The following is a 17483-nucleotide window of genomic DNA, read 5'->3' on the forward strand; positions in this document are numbered from 1 at the left end:
AAGTAAGGGAAGGCAGTGGAGTAGAAACCAGACCCTAATGGTGAGTAATGGGGCCGGGGAAGGTGTCACGTGGATAGGGCTTGGGACATGGGGAGGGAGAAGTGGGTTTTGGGGGGCAGGTGGCGAGGAATTCAGTTTTGGACAGAGAGCAATATCTGGGCACATCCGGGTGGAGATGCTGACTGAGAAGGTAAAGAAGGTCATGAAAACTAGACTCTTGGGAAGACATCAGGGTGGGCGTGGAGATTTGAGAGTCTTGGAATGCGGGCTCCTGGAGGGGTGGTGGTGGAAGCTTTTGGAAGGATGAGCCATAAGCCACGGTAGCAGCCAAGGATGGAGGAGTCAGGGTCACCTGAGGGCGAGGAGCTGAAGAAGACAGAGGGGCTGACAAGAGAGAGTCAAAGACAGATGGTCAGGGGTGGGGCGTGGAGCGATGATGCGACAGTGTCGCAGAAGGCAAGAGCGTTTCCAGGGAAGCTTGGGGACTGGATTAAGAGAGGAGGCACTTCACTGAGCCTAGCAGTCCAGGCTAAGACCTATGGATTCAATTCGGGAAAGACTGCCTTTTTGTTGGAAGGAGAGAGGTAAGGTTTGATGAACCAGCCAGACGCTGATACGAATGCTGCCTCTTCCTGGTCACCTTGGGCAGCCGACCTCTCTAAGCATGAGTGTCCTCATTGGTAAGAGAGGAGATGACAGTGTCATAGCTTGGAGTTGCTGCAGGGACGCTGTGAGTGAAAAGAGGCAAGGTGTGCAAACATTCAGCCCAGTGCCTGGTGCATACTAAGTGCCTCTTGAAAAATTGTAGCTATTGGACTTCCCTGGTGGTCCAATAGTTAAGACTCCGTGCTTCCAATGCAGGGGCCACGGGTTCAATCCCTGGTCGGGGAACTAAGACACGCATGCTGTGCGGCGCAGCCAAAAGGAACAAAAAGAAAAAGAAAAAAGAAAAATCATAGCTACTGTCATGAACATCATACGTTCTGTGGCCGGACATGGGATTTCTGGGTCCTCAAATGTGAAACTGCAGGCAGCCATGGGATAGGTGTTTCTGGAGAAAACTTTTCAAACTGAGAGAACACTCCCTCCCCCGAATAACCAAGACGGTTTCAGAGCAGGAAGATGGGCTGTGTTATTTCTAGGGGACACTTTTATGCCCCAAATGATGATGGTCCTCCTTAGGGTCCTAATTGTTTTTATCACTTTGCCTTTGGTTCCGCTAGTTTTTGCTTTCATACCATTTACTACCCTTTAGAGTTAGATTTAATTAGCCTTCTCCAGAGTTTGGAGTTTCACATTAGATGCTGTGGAGGAAACAGAGGAGAGAGAACACATAAAACGCATGCCTGGGAAGTTTACAGGCTGGATGTGGGGAGAGAACGTGAAGGAGAAGGAGCAGGAATGTCAGAAAGCAACGTGTAGACAAGTGCAGATTGTTCCTGCAGGCTGAGGCTGTTAGAGCTGAAAGGGCTCCGAGCTGAAGCGGGGTCTGGAGCAGGTGGAATCAATTAGGGAAAGCGTCCTTGGACTGATTCCTGTGCGTCAGTGATTTCTAGGATGTCAGTGGCTGAGTTTTGGTGGCGCTGGGTCCCCCCAGCTCTGGTTCTGGGTCACAGTCGTCCTCTGAGCCACCCTGTGCTCCTGGGAGCAGGGGACGTCCTCCAGCTCTCTGTGTGCACGCAAGGCCTGCCACCTTCTGGGCTTTCCAGCCTTAATTTCCTGATATTTCCCTCAAGCCCCAAGACTGTCACCAAACCCATACTGTTTTTTTTTTCCTTCCTCTTTTGTTCCCAAACTCAAACTGCCCTCGACTCGGCGTGTTCCTTCCCTGTGGAAGTCTTGTCTGCCCGTCAAGGCCCAAATCTTCCATGGAGTCATATCCGATCTCCCAAACCGGAACTGATCTGTAGTCTGTGCTCTCATAGGACTCTGTCCATGGTTTCTCAGTTGGTCTCATTTCCCCTTGCATTGTAGTTGGCTGTAGACACGTCTTTCTCCCACATTAGACTGGAAGGTGCTTAAGAGGAAGGGTCCTCTGCTTTGTCTGGGATGCCCTCGGCATCTGGTCCAGGGTGAATATTCGGTGCACATTTGTTCAGTTGAATTGCTTTGATCCTTTCCCCTTGAGAACTCTTCAGGCCAGCAGTCACTCTCCAGCCTGACTTGTTCACTCACCCGTGGGGAAGCAAAATAAGGTGAGGCCCCTGCTTGCCCGCTGTGCCCCACAGTGAGTCTGCCGGCCCCAGTGGCCACTGGGTCCTCAGAGCTGCCCTGTCACCCGGCACAGGGGCAAGAAGGGGAAGCTAAGCTTCCTGGGTGTGTGTGATGTCAGGGGTCTTCCCGGAAAGGTGTGTCAGAGGATGCATGGATAGTGAGCAGGCCCATCCGTGTGCAGCCAGCCTGGAGAGCAGGGCTTCTCTGCCCGGCTTCCTAGAGCCGCCCTCTGATTGTGACCGGGTCACCCCCCAGGGAATGAGAAAGGCCAAGTCAGTTGAAAGAAAAAATAGAAAGGCTTGGCTCGCTTCATTACCTGGGTAAACAAGAGCTCCACCTGGCTTCAGCGCAGCCCGTCTGCACCCTTCCTTTGCCGAGCCTCGTGTGATGTGCACCGGAGTCTCTTCATTGTCAGGAGATGGCAAGAAGACCATGTGCGAGGGTGCCGGCCCCTGGCCTCTGCATGCGTGGGCACTCAAACTCTGCTGGGGAAGGGGTGTTTGGGGCGCGGCCAGGCTCTGCTCTGAGCTCTCCTCCTTTCCCTGCAGTACATCTTTGTAGATGCTTATGCCCAGTACCTCTGGACCACGTTTGACTTCTGCAACACCATCCAAGGCTTCTCCATCCCATTCCGGGCAGCCGACCTCCTCCTGCACAGCAAGGCCTCTAACCTTCTCCTGGGCTTTGACAGGTCTCACCCCAACAAGCAGGTAAGAGAGCTTCTGGGGCTCCTTGAGGTTTCTGTTCTGCCCCAGTGGATCGCCTGTCCTTTGAGTGACCTCCCCCAGCCCCTCCCTCCTCCTCTCTCAGGCTGAGCCTTTGTAGCTACTATTTCACTTCCCACGGCTGCGGAAAACTATATCCCCCTGGCACCCTGGGTCTGCATCCTAGCCAGGGAGCAACACCCAGCCCCGGCAGGCCCTGTTAGTTACACATCAGGCCATTCTTGCTGCAGGGACACCTCTGTTAGTCCTGGGGGTAAATCGGGTCTCTGGAATTAAATCAAAGAGAGCCAGGTAGGGAAGGCTGGCATCTGAGCTGTGCTGGGACCTCTTGTCGAATTTCTGTTCTACCTTTCCCATCCTCCACCTTAAACATACTGCCCTTGCCTACCATTTATTTGAAGTTACCATTCACTTAAATATTCTTGCTGTGTGTGTGTGTGTGTGTGTGTGTGTGTGTGTGTGCGCGCGCGCGCGTGCGGGCACACGAGCACACGTGTGTGCATGAATATAATATAAATGTGTGCATTTTCTTCCTTTAACCCGGATTTGAAGGAAAGGTGAGAGATGGGGAGAGAGCCCAGGTAAGTTTCTATCTCAAGGTTAAAACTCGCCAGGTCAAGGGTATTGATGTGGCATAATCCTGTGGAACCTGTTGGCCCTGTAGGATTGGGTTCATGATGAGTTTCAAATGACTTTGCCCAGAGGAACCTTGGAACGATTCTTTTTCTTTGCAGGTTGTTTAACCAGAACATGACCTGTTTATCTTCACTTGCCTTAGGGAGTAACCCAAGTATGGGCTGTTTACCAGTGTAGGTGGATTATTGTTGTTTTTAGTCTCCTGCTTCTTACTCCCTGGTCCCTAGGGCCACAGGAACCCTCAGGTTTTGTCTTTGGAAGTTGAGGGGCAAAGGTCAGCAAGTCAATTACTCATGGCCACACCCTTTGTATTCAGGGGATTCCCTGAGTCCTCTCCATTCAGCTTTCATCACTGTGTCCCATTTTGGGTTTTCAAGGACACTGTTTCCCAGGCGAGAAATACTGAGTATAATCCTTTTGTTTTCACCACCACTTGAGGGTCAGTCTTGAGTAAAATATAATTTCTGATAATACATAAAAGGAAGACAAGTCACAATCGTTTTTCCTTCCTTCCAATACGGAGGTACTGAGACCTTAGTAACTGAATGGAGAAGAATGCAAAGGTGAACTTCCTGCCCTTCCTGCCCTTGTTGGCACGTGGGGTAACCGGGTTGGGTAATGTGATCTCCCCACCTGTCTTCACAGGGGACGTATTGTTGAGGCTGGGGTTTCCACGGGTGTGTGCTGGTGATGCCATTCAGGGATCTTACATCACGCCTCTTGCATCGTGACCACTTGTCGCTTTGGTCTTTGCAGCTATGGAAATCAGATGATTTTGGCCAGACCTGGATCATGATTCAGGAACACGTGAAGTCCGTTTCTTGGTAAGTCGTGCCATCTGAGAAATTTGAGTTACATAATCCCCTCGCTTCAGTTCTAGCTCCTTCATGCGGGGCAAATCTGCCCTCCCCTGAAATGTGAAGCATCTGGTTCAGGAAAGACACATTTCAGACCCAGGAATGAGAGCTGCAGGTATAACAGACTCCCCAGGGGTTGGGGGGGTGAGGAAGGAAGGTAACTTGTGACGGGAGTGACAGAGCTTTTGCATTTTTCAATCCATCAGGGAATCCAGAGGAATCTTGAAGCTCTTGCATGTATTAGAATTTCTAAAAGACCTTCATTTTTAGAGCAGCATATCAGAAGTGGGGACTTTTCTCTAAAATTCTTTCATTTGTTCATTCATAACATATTTGTTTGGAATGTCTGCTGAATATAAAACAGACGCTTTAGGGTGTAAGAAGTTGGATAACTGATGGATATAGTTATTAAGGAGATTGCAGTTTAGGAGAGAAGAAGAGACATTTTGTGCATGTAACATACATCATGAAAGAAGCATGAAGTCCCATGGACATAGCATAAGAAGCCAGAGGAGGGCCATGCTCCTTCCAGATGGGTCATAGGCAGCTCCACGGAGGAGGTTACCGTTGATCCAGGATGTGCACACCAGGTAGGGTGTGGCTGTTTGGAGGTGTGCAGGATGGGAATTCCAGATGGGAACAGAATGGCCCAAGGCAGAGACGAGGCATTGTGGTGCTTGGGTGGAGAGCCCTCAGTCTTATCCTTGGACAGTGTAGTGGGTGAAATTTGGAAAGGGGTGTTGGTATCAGAATCTGCAGTGCTTGCTTGGTAAAGGAATTTGGACTGAATTCTGAAAGCAATCGGGAGCCATTGTAGGTTTTTGAGAAGGAAAGTGAAATCAACAGGGCTAACCTTTAAGAGGTTGTTTCTGGTCTTAGTCACTTCTGGCCTTTTACTGTTACGGAGATGATGTATATAATCTTGAATTTGTACATATGCAGACGAATGTGTAGAGCAGACTCCCAGGAGTGGACTTGGTGGGTCAGTGGGAAAAAGTCAAACCATTCACACCTACCAAACTTGATACCTCTTGACCTTCACCACCCTGGATCAGCTCTACCCATACGTAATCTTCCCCATTTCAGTTTCTAGTTGCTCAGGTGAAAAATTCTGAGTCATGACTGATTCCGTGTTTGTTTCATGCTTCACGTTCAGTCCATCAGGAAATCCCTGTGGCTGTACCTTCAGTATATACCCAGGATCCACTACTCAGCAACTGCTTTACTCCAAGTCACTGCTGTCACTCATTAATCATCCAGCTGGTCTTTCTACTTCTACTCTTGTCCTTCTACAACTGATTCTTAGCATGGCCGTATTGATCCTGTTAAAAACAGGTCAGATCATGTTGTTCTTCTGCTTTGAACCCTTTCATGTGCATCATTACTTTTCTCAGATTAAATGCCAGCTACATTCCTAACCACAGGGCCTTTGCACTTGCTATTTTCCCTGTCTAGAATGCTTGTCCTAAAGATATATTTGTGGCTTGCTCCTTTACCTCATTCAAGTCTGCTCAAATAACATCTTCCAGATGGGGCCTATCCTAAGGATCTCATTAAAATTGCAATTACTCCTGTCATTCCCAGTCTGCTGTAGCCTGATCTGTTCTTTTTCTGCACAGCACTCATCACATCCTAATATACTCTTATTATGCTTATTATTTGTCTTTCTTCAATAGAATAAAACTACACGAGGGCATGGACTCTTTTCAGTTTTGCACTGATATATCCCCAGTGACTAAAGCATTGAAATTGTAACTTTGCCAAAATTTCTATAGAAAGTGTCAAATTTTGCATTCATTCTTAACAACATAGAATCATGCCTTTTCCCACAGCCAATGTGTTAGTATCTCAGTATAGTTGTATTTTTAAATCTTGTTTTATTTATTTATTTACTTACATGGTTGCACCAGGTCTTTGTTGAGGCTCGTGGGCTCCTTAGTTGTGGCATGCAAACTCTTAGTTGTGGCATGTATGTGGGCTCTAGTTCCCTGACCAGGGGTCGAACCTGGGCCCCCTGCATTGGGAGCAACCACTGTGCCACCGGGTAAGTCCCTTGGCATAGTTTTGATTTGCATTTTTCTTATTATGAATAAGTTTGAACATCCTTTAACCTAAGCGTCATTTTTACTTCTTTTTTGGGGCCATGTCTCTTCATGCCCTTTGCCCTTTTTCCATTAGATTGTTCATCTCTTTATTACTGATTTCCAGGAGCTCTTTATATATTTGCGATTGGTCCTTTGTGATATGAAAGAGCTTGTATGTGTATGTTCATTTATATTTATATTTTCCAGTTTGTCATTGGTTTTTTGACTTTTGCATGTAGTTTTAGTCCTCATTAAATGTAGTGGCTCCACAAGATGTAGATCCTGTCTGTACGTCTTTTAGCCGTCTCTTTGAAGAGGAAAGTCTTTGAGTTCGTATTGCTTCCTTAGTAATTAAGGACAGTAAAGGATGGAGCAGAGAGGGGCCTTACAGCTGAGTATCTTCAGGCTCCAGTGGACTTCCTTTTTTTTTTTTTTTTTTTTTGCGGTACGCGGGCCTCTCACTGCTGTGGCCTCTCCCGTCGCGGGGCACAGGCTCAGCGGCCATGGCTCATGGGCCCAGCCGCTCCGTGGCATGTGGGATCCTCCTGGACCAGGGCACGAACCCGTGTCCCCTGCATCGGCAGGCGGACTCTCAACCACTGCGCCAACAGGGAAGCCCTGGACTTCGTTTTTGTAGAGGGCAGCTCTTTTTGACTCTCATTATTTTCCTTGGGCAGAGGTTGTAGAGTCTTAGATTATAACCACACACTCATCCGAGTACAACCTCTTCCCAGGGAATACCATTAGAACTTTTTTTTTTTGAACTTTAAAGGGACAAATTGTTCTTTTCTCTGTTTAGAGAATCATATATTAAGAGGGCAAACCAGCAGGATTACTAAATAAAGAAGCTTCATGTTTGGGAATTTTTGTGTTGTACCTTCTGCCTCTGTGCAGACATGCAGATAGATATCCTAGGGGAAGGGGCTGCCTGTCTTACTGTAGATAATGACATGTCTGGTGTCAGGGAATTTCAGGCTATTTGAGGGATTTCTCCTAGGGTTCCCCATAATACGTGAGAGTGTAATGTAACCTCTCAGAGAATAAAGGCACACTTTGTTCAACGATGCTTGGCAGCCTGGGAGCAGCAAGGGTGAGGGAAACCAGTGATTTATGTTATCCAGAGCTGGAGATTGGTAAGACAGGACAGAGGATGAGCCATGGGGGCGGGTTCAAGGATGCCCTGTGGAGCACCCCTGAAAGGCTGTAAGTGAGGTGGGTGAGGCCAAGTGAGGACCAATGACTGTGCTCAGAGACAGAGCAAGGCTTGGAACTTGCAAATGAGGGTAAAGAGAAGAGGAAGTCAGTGTCAGTGAGCGTGGAAAGTGGGAGGCTAGCGATTGCCAAGTACAGGAATTTATTGGGGGAGCAGCTCTCAGAAAGGAGAGGTTCAGATGTGGATTACGGAAGAGAATTGGGATGAAAGCCGCAGCTCTTTCTGTTGCTAGCTGTTGGCTGCTGCTTTGGGTTACGAAGGAATAGTAGAGGTGAGCTCCACCTCAACATCTGGGTGAAGGTCCCTTCCTCCCTGCCTTTTTAAAAATATCCAGCGTGTTTTAATTTGCATATCCTCTAGGGTAGAGGAAGTACTTTAATCAGTACTTCCAATTGTGGAAAAGAAGAGAACACGTCCTCCCCACACAGAGCATCTCACGGTGAACGTTAGTTTCTCTCATTGGGACAGGCTGGTTTCTCCAGTGTCCGACCAAGACGCCAGATTGTAGGGCCAAAGTCAAGCCTTCCCCCTTTGCAAAAAGAGGCTCTTTTGTTTTCCTCTTTCTTATCTCCCTTCTTTTCTTCTTCCTCCCATCCTCCCTCCTTTCTTTTCTTTTCCTTCCCGTCCCTTCTGTCTTGGAACTTGCTCTTGACAATACATCTTGGAAGGAGCTTCCTATCATTGCCTTCATTATCCCGAGAACCATTGTGTCTATAGAACCGTACAAAGATGGTTTGTGTGAATTAATCATTAATGAGTCCTGCTTCTCCTTGGGTCATCACTGCATCCTCACTGTGACGCTCTCCTCCAGATTCTTCCAACTGTTTTTCCCTCTTGCTAAATGGTCCGCCTGGCCTTGATGTTCTTGTGCGTGTTAGGAAACCTCAGGCAGGTTAGTTGTCCTCCCAGGCTGCTCTTAGGGCCCTTCTTAGGGGACACACCAGTGCAGAGATTCTTCTCTGAGGTAGTTTGATCTAATCACTCTGCAGTTTTTGGTTTGGGAGAGCTTTTGCGATATGTCCATGGATCCATGCAGCAAAGATCAATGCAGCAAGGAACTCTATAGGATAAAAAGAAATGTAAGGCATGGCCTTTGATGGAATCTATACTCTGTCTAGGAAGCTCAGACAGACACATTATGGTGAACGGTATAATATAGTGGGTAAGAAGCTCCATTGTATAAAGTGAGAAGACTGATTCCAAAATCCACTTAAGGCAGTTCTCTCCCTTTTCTTGAACTCATAAAAAAGGCTTGGAATTGAGACGCATGGCTAGTGATGGGGGAAGGGCATGGGGGAAGGCTTCCTGGAAGAGGGGGACTTGCACTTGATCTCAGAAGACGAGTAGGATTTAGATGTGCAGATCAGAGTATATGCAGAGGGCATCCAGGCAGAGGGGGATAGTGTGGACAGAAGCACAGAGGGAGAGTTGAGCCCTGCGTTTCTGAAGGACGTCAAGGGGATCAGTACACTTGCCTTTCACTTTTCCTTCTTTTCCCTCTCCTCTAGCCCCGCTGGAGCTTGCCTGGAGCGAAACCCAGGCTGCACTGTAAACAACAGTACCAGCAGAAAATACTTGACAAGTGGCAATTCCTTTCCCTCTCTACTGAGCCAAGGAGCCACCAAAGGGATGTGTTTGCGGCACAGAGAGAGAGCATCACTTGTAGCTGCTGCCATGGTGACCCTGGGTTCTCATTGACGGTCTGCATGGCAGGACCTCTACACCTCCAACCACTCAATGTGGAGATGATGACAACCGCTTTTTTTTTTTCTTCCAGGGGAATCGATCCCTACGACAAGCCAAACACCATCTACGTTGAACGACACGAACCCTCTGGCTACTCCACAGTTTTCCGAAGTACAGACTTCTTCCAGTCCCGGGAGAACCTGGAGGTGATCCTGGAGGAAGTGAGGGACTTCCAGCTGCGGGACAAGTACATGTTTGCCACAAAGGTGGTGGTAAGTTCGAGGAGTGAACTGCTTTTGCGTGTCCGTTCTGAGGGTGGGTGTTCTGTGATCAGGCACGGAGGGTCCATGCAAGCAGGGACGGAATGCACGTGCCTGGGGGAGCTTGACTGCCGGTGCTGGATGTAGCTGGACACTCCCAAGGGACCTGGAAGATTCTGGGTGGTCAAGGAGCAGAAAAGCTTAGACAACCACTCACAGTGTCTCTGGGTGCTGGGAATTTGGTCCTTTCCTGGTCCAAGCATCCTTGACCAACACACATTTCTTTGAAATCCCAATGAAAAGAACACAGAAAGGAGGGGTGGGGCTAAGTGGCTTTTTTTTCTTTAATCCCACTACCTGATTTCCCTGCAGCTCAGGCTCATTTCTTTGGGAGGTTTGGACACATGTTCATTTACATGGCTAGTAGAATGTGTAGTCATTGGCTAGTGGGAGTTAATGCTCTAAGAAAAGCAGTACTTAAGCTTCCAGCTGTCAGTAAGTAGCTTAAGTCTCAGGCTTTGGGAAAATCTTCTCCTTGATTTTATGTGTTGGAGCCACACGCTGAAATGGAGGGCTTGCTCATTTAAAACCACAGTTGCTTATTTAACAGGACTTGCCTTGCAGCTGTATCAAGTTGCAACCATACTGCCCTTGTGTAAAGGAAAAAACCAGGCCTGGCCAAGAGTAGGTTGGGCTGCTCTTGCTGGGGGGTGCAAGCTTGCTTTCATAACGCGACCATTGCCTCCTTGACCTCAGGTCTGACGGAGGTCTCTGGTGCCTGGGCGGTTGCTCTTTTCTGTCGTTGTTAACCTTAGGGACTAAAACCAGATGTCATGTTTTCGTCCAGGTTCTCACTTATTTATATGTTGGTAGCTGGCCAGGCAGAAGCAGGTCAACCCGCTTGGTAGGATCCTAGGGTGGAGAGAGGACTTCCCCAAAAGGGAAAGCAGGGAGCGAGGTTGGAATCAGAAGAGAAGATGCGAGAGGCTAAAGGCCCGAGGGGTTCCCCATTACACACCTCGAAAAATGTTTTTTTTTTTTTTTTTTTTTTTGCGGTACACGGGCCTCTCACTGCTGTGGCCTCTCCCGTTGCGGAGCACAGGCTCCGGACGTGCAGGCTCAGCGGCCATGGCTCACGGGCCCAGCCGCTCCGTGGCATGTGGGGTCTTCCCAGACCGGGGCACGAACCCACGTCCCCTGCATTGGCAGGCGGACTCTCAACTGCTGCGCCACCAGGGAAGCCCTCGAAAAATGTTTTTTAAGACCACTAAACCGTGACAAGTTTTCTTCTGTCAGGCTGTTTGCCTCGAGTCACTCCCTGGATCATTTGCTTCCTGCCTTGCCTGTCTGTCTCTTTCTCTTACACACGCGCGTGCACACAGAACAGCCCAAGGACACAAGCATCCTTGAGTTGCTTCAGGCACAGGGATGTGCTGGGAGTGCAGAGGTGAGAGGTCAGGCCTGAGGACTGGTACCTTGTGACATCCAGTTGGGTGACCCCAAGTACCAGTTGTGTTTAAAACCTTGTCTCCAGTCCTCTGGTGCTCATAGGTCTTTTTTGTTTTAGCCTCTTGGGCCTGTGCTTTTTGTGATTTTAATTTCTCAATTTTAAGTCCCAGTGACTAATTCCCAGATTTCTTTTACTGACTGAGCTGGGAGGGTCTGAGGTGGAGAGCACTTGTGCATTCCCTTATCCTATTATTTCTAGATCTCACACCTGAGGATAAGTTATATCCCATTTGGAGCTTTCTGTGCCTCTGTTCTGCCATCACAGCTATGTCTGTTCTGTAGACATAGCTGATTTGCAGAGTGCCGGTGGTAATTTCTTTACTATTCCTGGCCAGTGGTAGGATCAGGGGCTGTGTCTGTTTGATTATCACTGATGCAGTACCCAGTATCTTGCACATTGCTTGATATATAGCAGATGTACGGTGGAGTCGAATGAATCTTTGCCTGCCTAATTTAGAAAGATTAGGCTACTGGGGTTTTCTTTGGGGGGGGGATGAGATTGGGGGATATTAAATTATTAGTTCTTTTATTGTCAACTCTCAACTCTGTGTGTGGCTTATTGATTTATATGGCATTGGCGGCAGAATTGTAGTTGTGTTGGCTTCTTGCTTCAGCACATGGATGGACCACCAGATTCCAAGATCAGTGGTGTTAGCTAGAGGCTCCAGGTGAGATGAGCTAGGCCACCTTCTGGAAGTGTTGTCTTAGGGTCACCTGCAGCAGCAGCAGCAAGGGCCCTTGTTACAAATGCAGATGGCAGGGCCCAAATGCATTTTTTTCCCCTGAGCATCCCTAGGATGCCTAAGAGTCTCCAAAATTTGAGACATTCTTCCCTAAAGCCTTCTACATGCAGAAGCTTCCAATGATAGTTATATTATCAAAGGAACGTTTCTCAATGGATAGGTTGATGAGAGAAGAAACACAACTGGCAGTGGATAATAAAATGGGTATTTTTCTCCTTAATACGCTACAGTCCTAAGCCATAAGGATAAACAACATTGGCCTTGGTTGGATAACCCTGTCAGTAGGAGTATTGAGGCCTGCAAGTGTCACTTCTTATCTGGGGTGTGCCCCCAGCACTCTGGTTGCTGGTTTTGGGGAATTCTGAGTGACTTTAATGTTAAATGGGTTCAAATCAAATTAGGAAAGTCAAGAAACTAATTGTAAAACGACAGAAAATTGGTTTTGGGCGATTCACTCTTTGGCTTTTTTCCGGCACCGTGAATGATTCCAATTCTTTGCAAGTTAGTACTTTAGAACATGTCTGGGCAGCCATCTGGGTTCTGGACTGGAGCTGGTTTTCAAGTCTTCATAACTCTCTGGAGGCCTTCTGACCTGGCTCTTACTTCACATGTGCTTTGTATCAGATGCCCTTCAATTTCCTTTTAACCCAAGTTTAATTTTTCTTCCTTGGTTTTTGACATGAAATTCACTTACATAGTCCACATCATAGGGCCATTAATGCAACAGGGAGGCACCTCTGCAAAGGGACCGACATCAGTTTGTGAACTTGGTGAGACGCAGCTGTGAGGTACTTCCTGGTGGATAACGGTAGTTGCCGAACAGTTGGAGGGAGGTGAGGGCTGGCTGCTACTCTCCAGCTGCACTCCCAGCCTCTCCTGAAAGCCAGGCTCAGACATTTCTTGCACAAACGTGCAGCAGTGAGCCAACACCCGATGCATGAGCTTGATGGAGTCTCCTCTCTGTTCTTACAGACGATGCAGACACAGGGTTCTAGAGCAGGCTTGGCAAACCATGGTCCTTCACTTGTTTTTGTCAATGAAGTTTTACTGAAACACAGCCATGCTCATTTGCTATGTGTCACCTGTTGCTGCTTTCATGTTACAGTGGCAGAAATGAATCATTTCCTAGGGGCAGGATGGCCCACAAAGCCTAAAGTATTTCTATACAGACCTTCACAGAAGAAGTTTGCCAACCGTCGTTTTAGAGGCAGGATTCTGTTCGCCTTTCACTTGGCATCAGGCAGCTAGAATCCTCCAATGCAAGAGCTTGATAAATCTGAGGCATAACCCCCAAGAGTTCAGGTGACAGGCCTCCCTAAATTGCTGTGCCCTTTTCATGCCAGGGTGTTACCTTTAGGATATTATGGCTAATTCAGACACCTTGCATTCTGCAGACTTTCCGAGAGAACTCATTTGGACTTTCACTATTCTGACCAGCCAACCACTAATTTCACTATTGGAAACCCATTTCTAACCGTCATTATGCTAATTTAAAGTCGCTAAGGCTGATAGAGATAATGGAAAAACTTAGTTATTGCCTCAGAACCATGGGCTTCTACACGGGAGGTTAGCTGGCCACGGTTGGGATGTGACTTTTAGGATAACTGACCAACATCTGACTATTGACGAATTATTTTAATTATGACATCACTTAAATGTCTCCAAACATAGACCTAGGTATATGCACTCACTGCTTATAATTCAGACAACATTAAAGCTCAAACTTTTTTACAGATTAAAAATAAAACTATAATACCAATGTGTTTAAAATTAACTTTTTATAACACCAGTATTGAGATATAATTTGTACAGCATAAAATTCACCCTTGCAAAGTACGCAATTCAGTGGTTTATTTCACGAGGTCACGTAACGCTCACCACCATCTAAATCCAGAACGTCGTGGTCGCCCCCAAAGGAAACTTCATACACAGTAGCAACACTTTCCACTCCCCTCTCCTTCCAGCCCCTTGCAACCAGGAATCTACTTTCTGCCGTATGGATTTGCCTATTCTGGACATTTTATGTAAAGGGAGTCATATGATTTGTGACCTTCCGTCACTGTTGTCTTTCATAGTATCGTGTTTTCGAGCTTCATGCGTGTTGAAGCAGGGATCATGGGATCACCGTAGTTTTACGTTCGCTGCTTCTTTCTCCTGCCAGATCAAATCTCTGGTTGAACTCCTCTGGCGAATTTTTGTTTCGAGTTACTGTACTTCACAACTCAAGAATTTCTATTTGTTTCTTTTTTTAAAAAAAATAATTTCTGTTTCTTTATAGATATCCTCTATTTGGTGAGACAGTGTTCTCATACTTTCCTTTTTCATTCTTGAGACGTGATTTCCTTTAGTCCTTTGAATGCGTTTAGGATAGGGGATTTAAATTTCTTGGCCGATAAGTCCGATATCTGGCCTTCCTCAGGAACAGTTTCTATTGACTGGTGTGTGTGTGTGTGTGTGTGTGTGTGTGTGTGTGTGTGTGTGTGTGTGTGTGTGTGGTGTGGTGTGGTGTGTATGGGTGATACGTTGCTGTTTGCTTGCCATCGTTTTGGTGGAAAACCAGACATTTTAAGTGATAAAATGTGACAACTCCTCACATCAGAGTAACCCATTCCCAGGGGGAGCTTTTTGTTGCTTGAGCTTTTGCAAGCTTTTATTTCATTTTCAGGATTCTGAAAAAGTTGATTTTTGTTGGTATTATTGTTGCCTTTGTTTTGTGAGTTTCCTGCATTCATTTTGTAAAGTCTGCATCCCTTGTTGGGTATGGCTAGTAAAGAACTGACCATTAGTGGTCAGCTAATGACGGAACAGAGATTTCCTTAAGTACTTTGAGCCATTCGTCTGGCAGCCTTTGCTGAGGGCCTCTGAGTGTGTGTTGGTGGCATGCCTTCTACAACTCTGCCTTAGCCTCTGCTTCTTGTTTGTGTAGAGACTCAAGGTTGTTAGCTGGCTGTGAGAGATTAGACCCTTTCAGTTCTTTCCTGAGCATAGCACAGCCCTTTTGTGTGTGACCTTGTAAATGTCTTGGAATATTTCAGAGCTTATCAAAGCCTCTTATGGACATCTTCTTCCCCAGTTTTTCCTTTTAGGCTTTTTAGTTCACATTTTGCAGTTCCAAGCGATAATGTTTCTCCTGCAGCTGTGGTGTTAAAACATTTGCCACTTGTCACTGTTCCCCGTAAACGCCCTGGCTACAGGTCTGTGTGTACAGCGAGCTGAGTCATGTTATATAAAGAGAAGACCTGAGAATGCAGCTTTCAAGCGAGTCACCAAGCAGATCAGATCTGACAGTCCTCTGGCTGTGGGGCATTTGGGAAGCTCCAAACCTGTTCTGTCCTCTCCAGTGGCTGCTGGGCTGGTGGTTTTCACAGCTGTTGTAGCTGTGAAGCTGTGGGTTTCCCAGGCTACCGCAGAGCTAGAGAGAAAAGGGATGGGATTAGAACAAGTTAAAACATCACCAAGTTAGCTCTTCTTGCCGGTCTTCAGTCGTTGTCTTGAATAAATGCTCCTTGAGTTTTTGCAAGCTTTTATTTCATTTTCAGGATTCTGAAAAAGTTGATTTTGAGAATTTTTGTCAGTGTTCTTGTTGTTTTCACAGATGAGTGGGTTTTTAGAGTTCCTCACTTTGCCGTTCCAGAAGTGCTTTCAATTAATATTAACTTTGCACACTTTTTATTATGGACATTTTCACATCTACATAAAAGAATAGTTTGTACTGATATGACCTCCCCTTGTGCCTTCATTCAGTCTCAATAGTATCTACGTTTGCTAACCTCTTTTCAGCTGTCTACGCACTACTTATTTTTTTTCCTGGACTGTTTTAAAGCCAATCCAGATATATCATTTTATCCGTAAATTGGGTATAAACAACATGAATGTGGATGGTATTTAGCCGAAACTTTGTTACTGCTTTGAAGGAGAAGGTGGCAGGGAATCTTACAGCCCATTTCTACCATGATCTAATTTGTATGTGAAAAAGAAATTTGGATGTATCAATTTGGCACTGTGTTTGGCTAGCAGACTAGAAATAAAAGCAGCGTAGCCAAGACGGAGGTTTATTTTTCCCTCATCAGTGCTACCGGAGGTAGGCGGTCTAGGGCTGGCATGTTGGTGCCCTGGTGTTATTGGGGTCGCAGGCCTCTATCTTGCTGTTCTACCATCCAAACAAATGATTTCCATTCTCAAAGTTCCCTCATGGTCCACGACAGGTGTACTCGCCTTCGAGTCTATTGGAGTTAAGAAGAATTAAGGACAGACAGAAAGGTCAAAATAGGACCCCTCCTAGCTGATTCAGTCTCTTTAAGCAGCTTTCCTTGAAACCCAACACAATAGTCTGTTTACGTCTCATTGACTGGTAACTCAGTCGCATGACCACACAGAGTTGTACAAAAGGAAGAGAGCCTTAGTCTTTTACTCAGGTGGCCGTCAGGGTCCTTTTGCCAGGGATGAAAGGGATTAATGGATGCTGGGGTAAGTGTAGCAGTGTCTGCCTCTCTGTGAATATGCTCATAGGTGACTGCGCGGAACGTTTCTGAAGGAATGGCCCAGAGCCCGTTACCAGTGAGCACTCGGGAGCGGAGCGGAAACAGATCTGCGTTTTACCTTATACCTGTCTGTATCGTGAGATGTTTTTCATGAGTATGTTTTACTTTTATAATAATGGTAAAGGAAAACCTAACATCAACAAAAACCCATAGTTTATTAAGAAATCCATCTTACAATCAATGTGCCATAGTTTCATTGTTAATACTTTTCTTGGTGGTGGTAAAATACCACAATAACTCGTCTACAAATGCTTTAGGAATGAACCTGATTATTCAGATTTAGGAATCATTCTCTTGGAAGGAAGTGGGATGGATGTGTTTAGAGGTTTTTCATGACCTTAGTATTCTGTGATTTTTGCATTTATGCCTTGCTATCCATTCTCAATTCTCAAGCCTCCCAGCAGCCATCATTAAGAACATTTAACTAATGATGCCTGAATGTCACTGAGAAAAGTGGCTCCTTTCTCAGGTATAACTGCAGTAAGGATTTATATAGGGTGACTTAAGTCATCTGACCTTTATACATAGTTATAAAACTTTATTGACTTAAGGAGGGCTTTTGGAATTTATACATAGCAGTTTTACTGGGAACTCTTCTCTCATTCAGGTGATACATTTTGCGTTTTTAATCAATCTATCATTTCTATAGCCCCATACTGAGGACAAGCTATTATGTGGTTTTCAGGGTGCCATTTTGAAAAGGCAGTCTTCTATACTTCTCTACCTGGCTTCTTTAAAACAGACTGCTTTTAACCAGTGTTCAGTGGTGGCTTGAAAAAAAAGTGTGTGTGTGTGTGTGTGTGTGTGTGTATACACATTCTGCTGCTCAAATGAATAGAAAATAACTTCATCAGCTTGCTCTTCACAGTATTTATCGGACATGCATGAGCATGTGTATTAGTAGTTGTTATGTTACAGTTAAGAGAAATTGACATCTTCCGTACTCTATAGGAATTTAAAATCTATAATAAACAGTAGCAACATAGCCGAGGATAAGTGAAGCCTTCTGCCTGGG

The 17483-nt window shown here is 46.2% G+C and overlaps 1 protein-coding gene across 2 annotated transcripts in view; it reads left to right on the forward strand.

Annotated features, from left to right (window-relative positions):
- Positions 1-17483, forward strand: part of SORL1 (sortilin related receptor 1) — a 157031-nt gene that overhangs the window by 27233 nt on the left and 112315 nt on the right. For both annotated transcript variants that reach the window (XM_089915731.1, XM_022560208.3), the window contains exons 4-6: positions 2763-2924; positions 4332-4399; positions 9507-9687. In XM_089915731.1, the coding sequence (XP_089771857.1) occupies positions 2763-2924; positions 4332-4399; positions 9507-9687 (411 nt within the window). The remainder of the gene's footprint in view (positions 1-2762; positions 2925-4331; positions 4400-9506; positions 9688-17483) is intronic.

This window comes from Delphinapterus leucas, chromosome 7 (genome assembly GCF_059928025.1).
Source record: "Delphinapterus leucas isolate spDelLeu-1000000601 "Yukka" chromosome 7, BTC_Dleu_Yukka2, whole genome shotgun sequence".
NCBI lineage: Eukaryota > Metazoa > Chordata > Mammalia > Artiodactyla > Monodontidae > Delphinapterus > Delphinapterus leucas.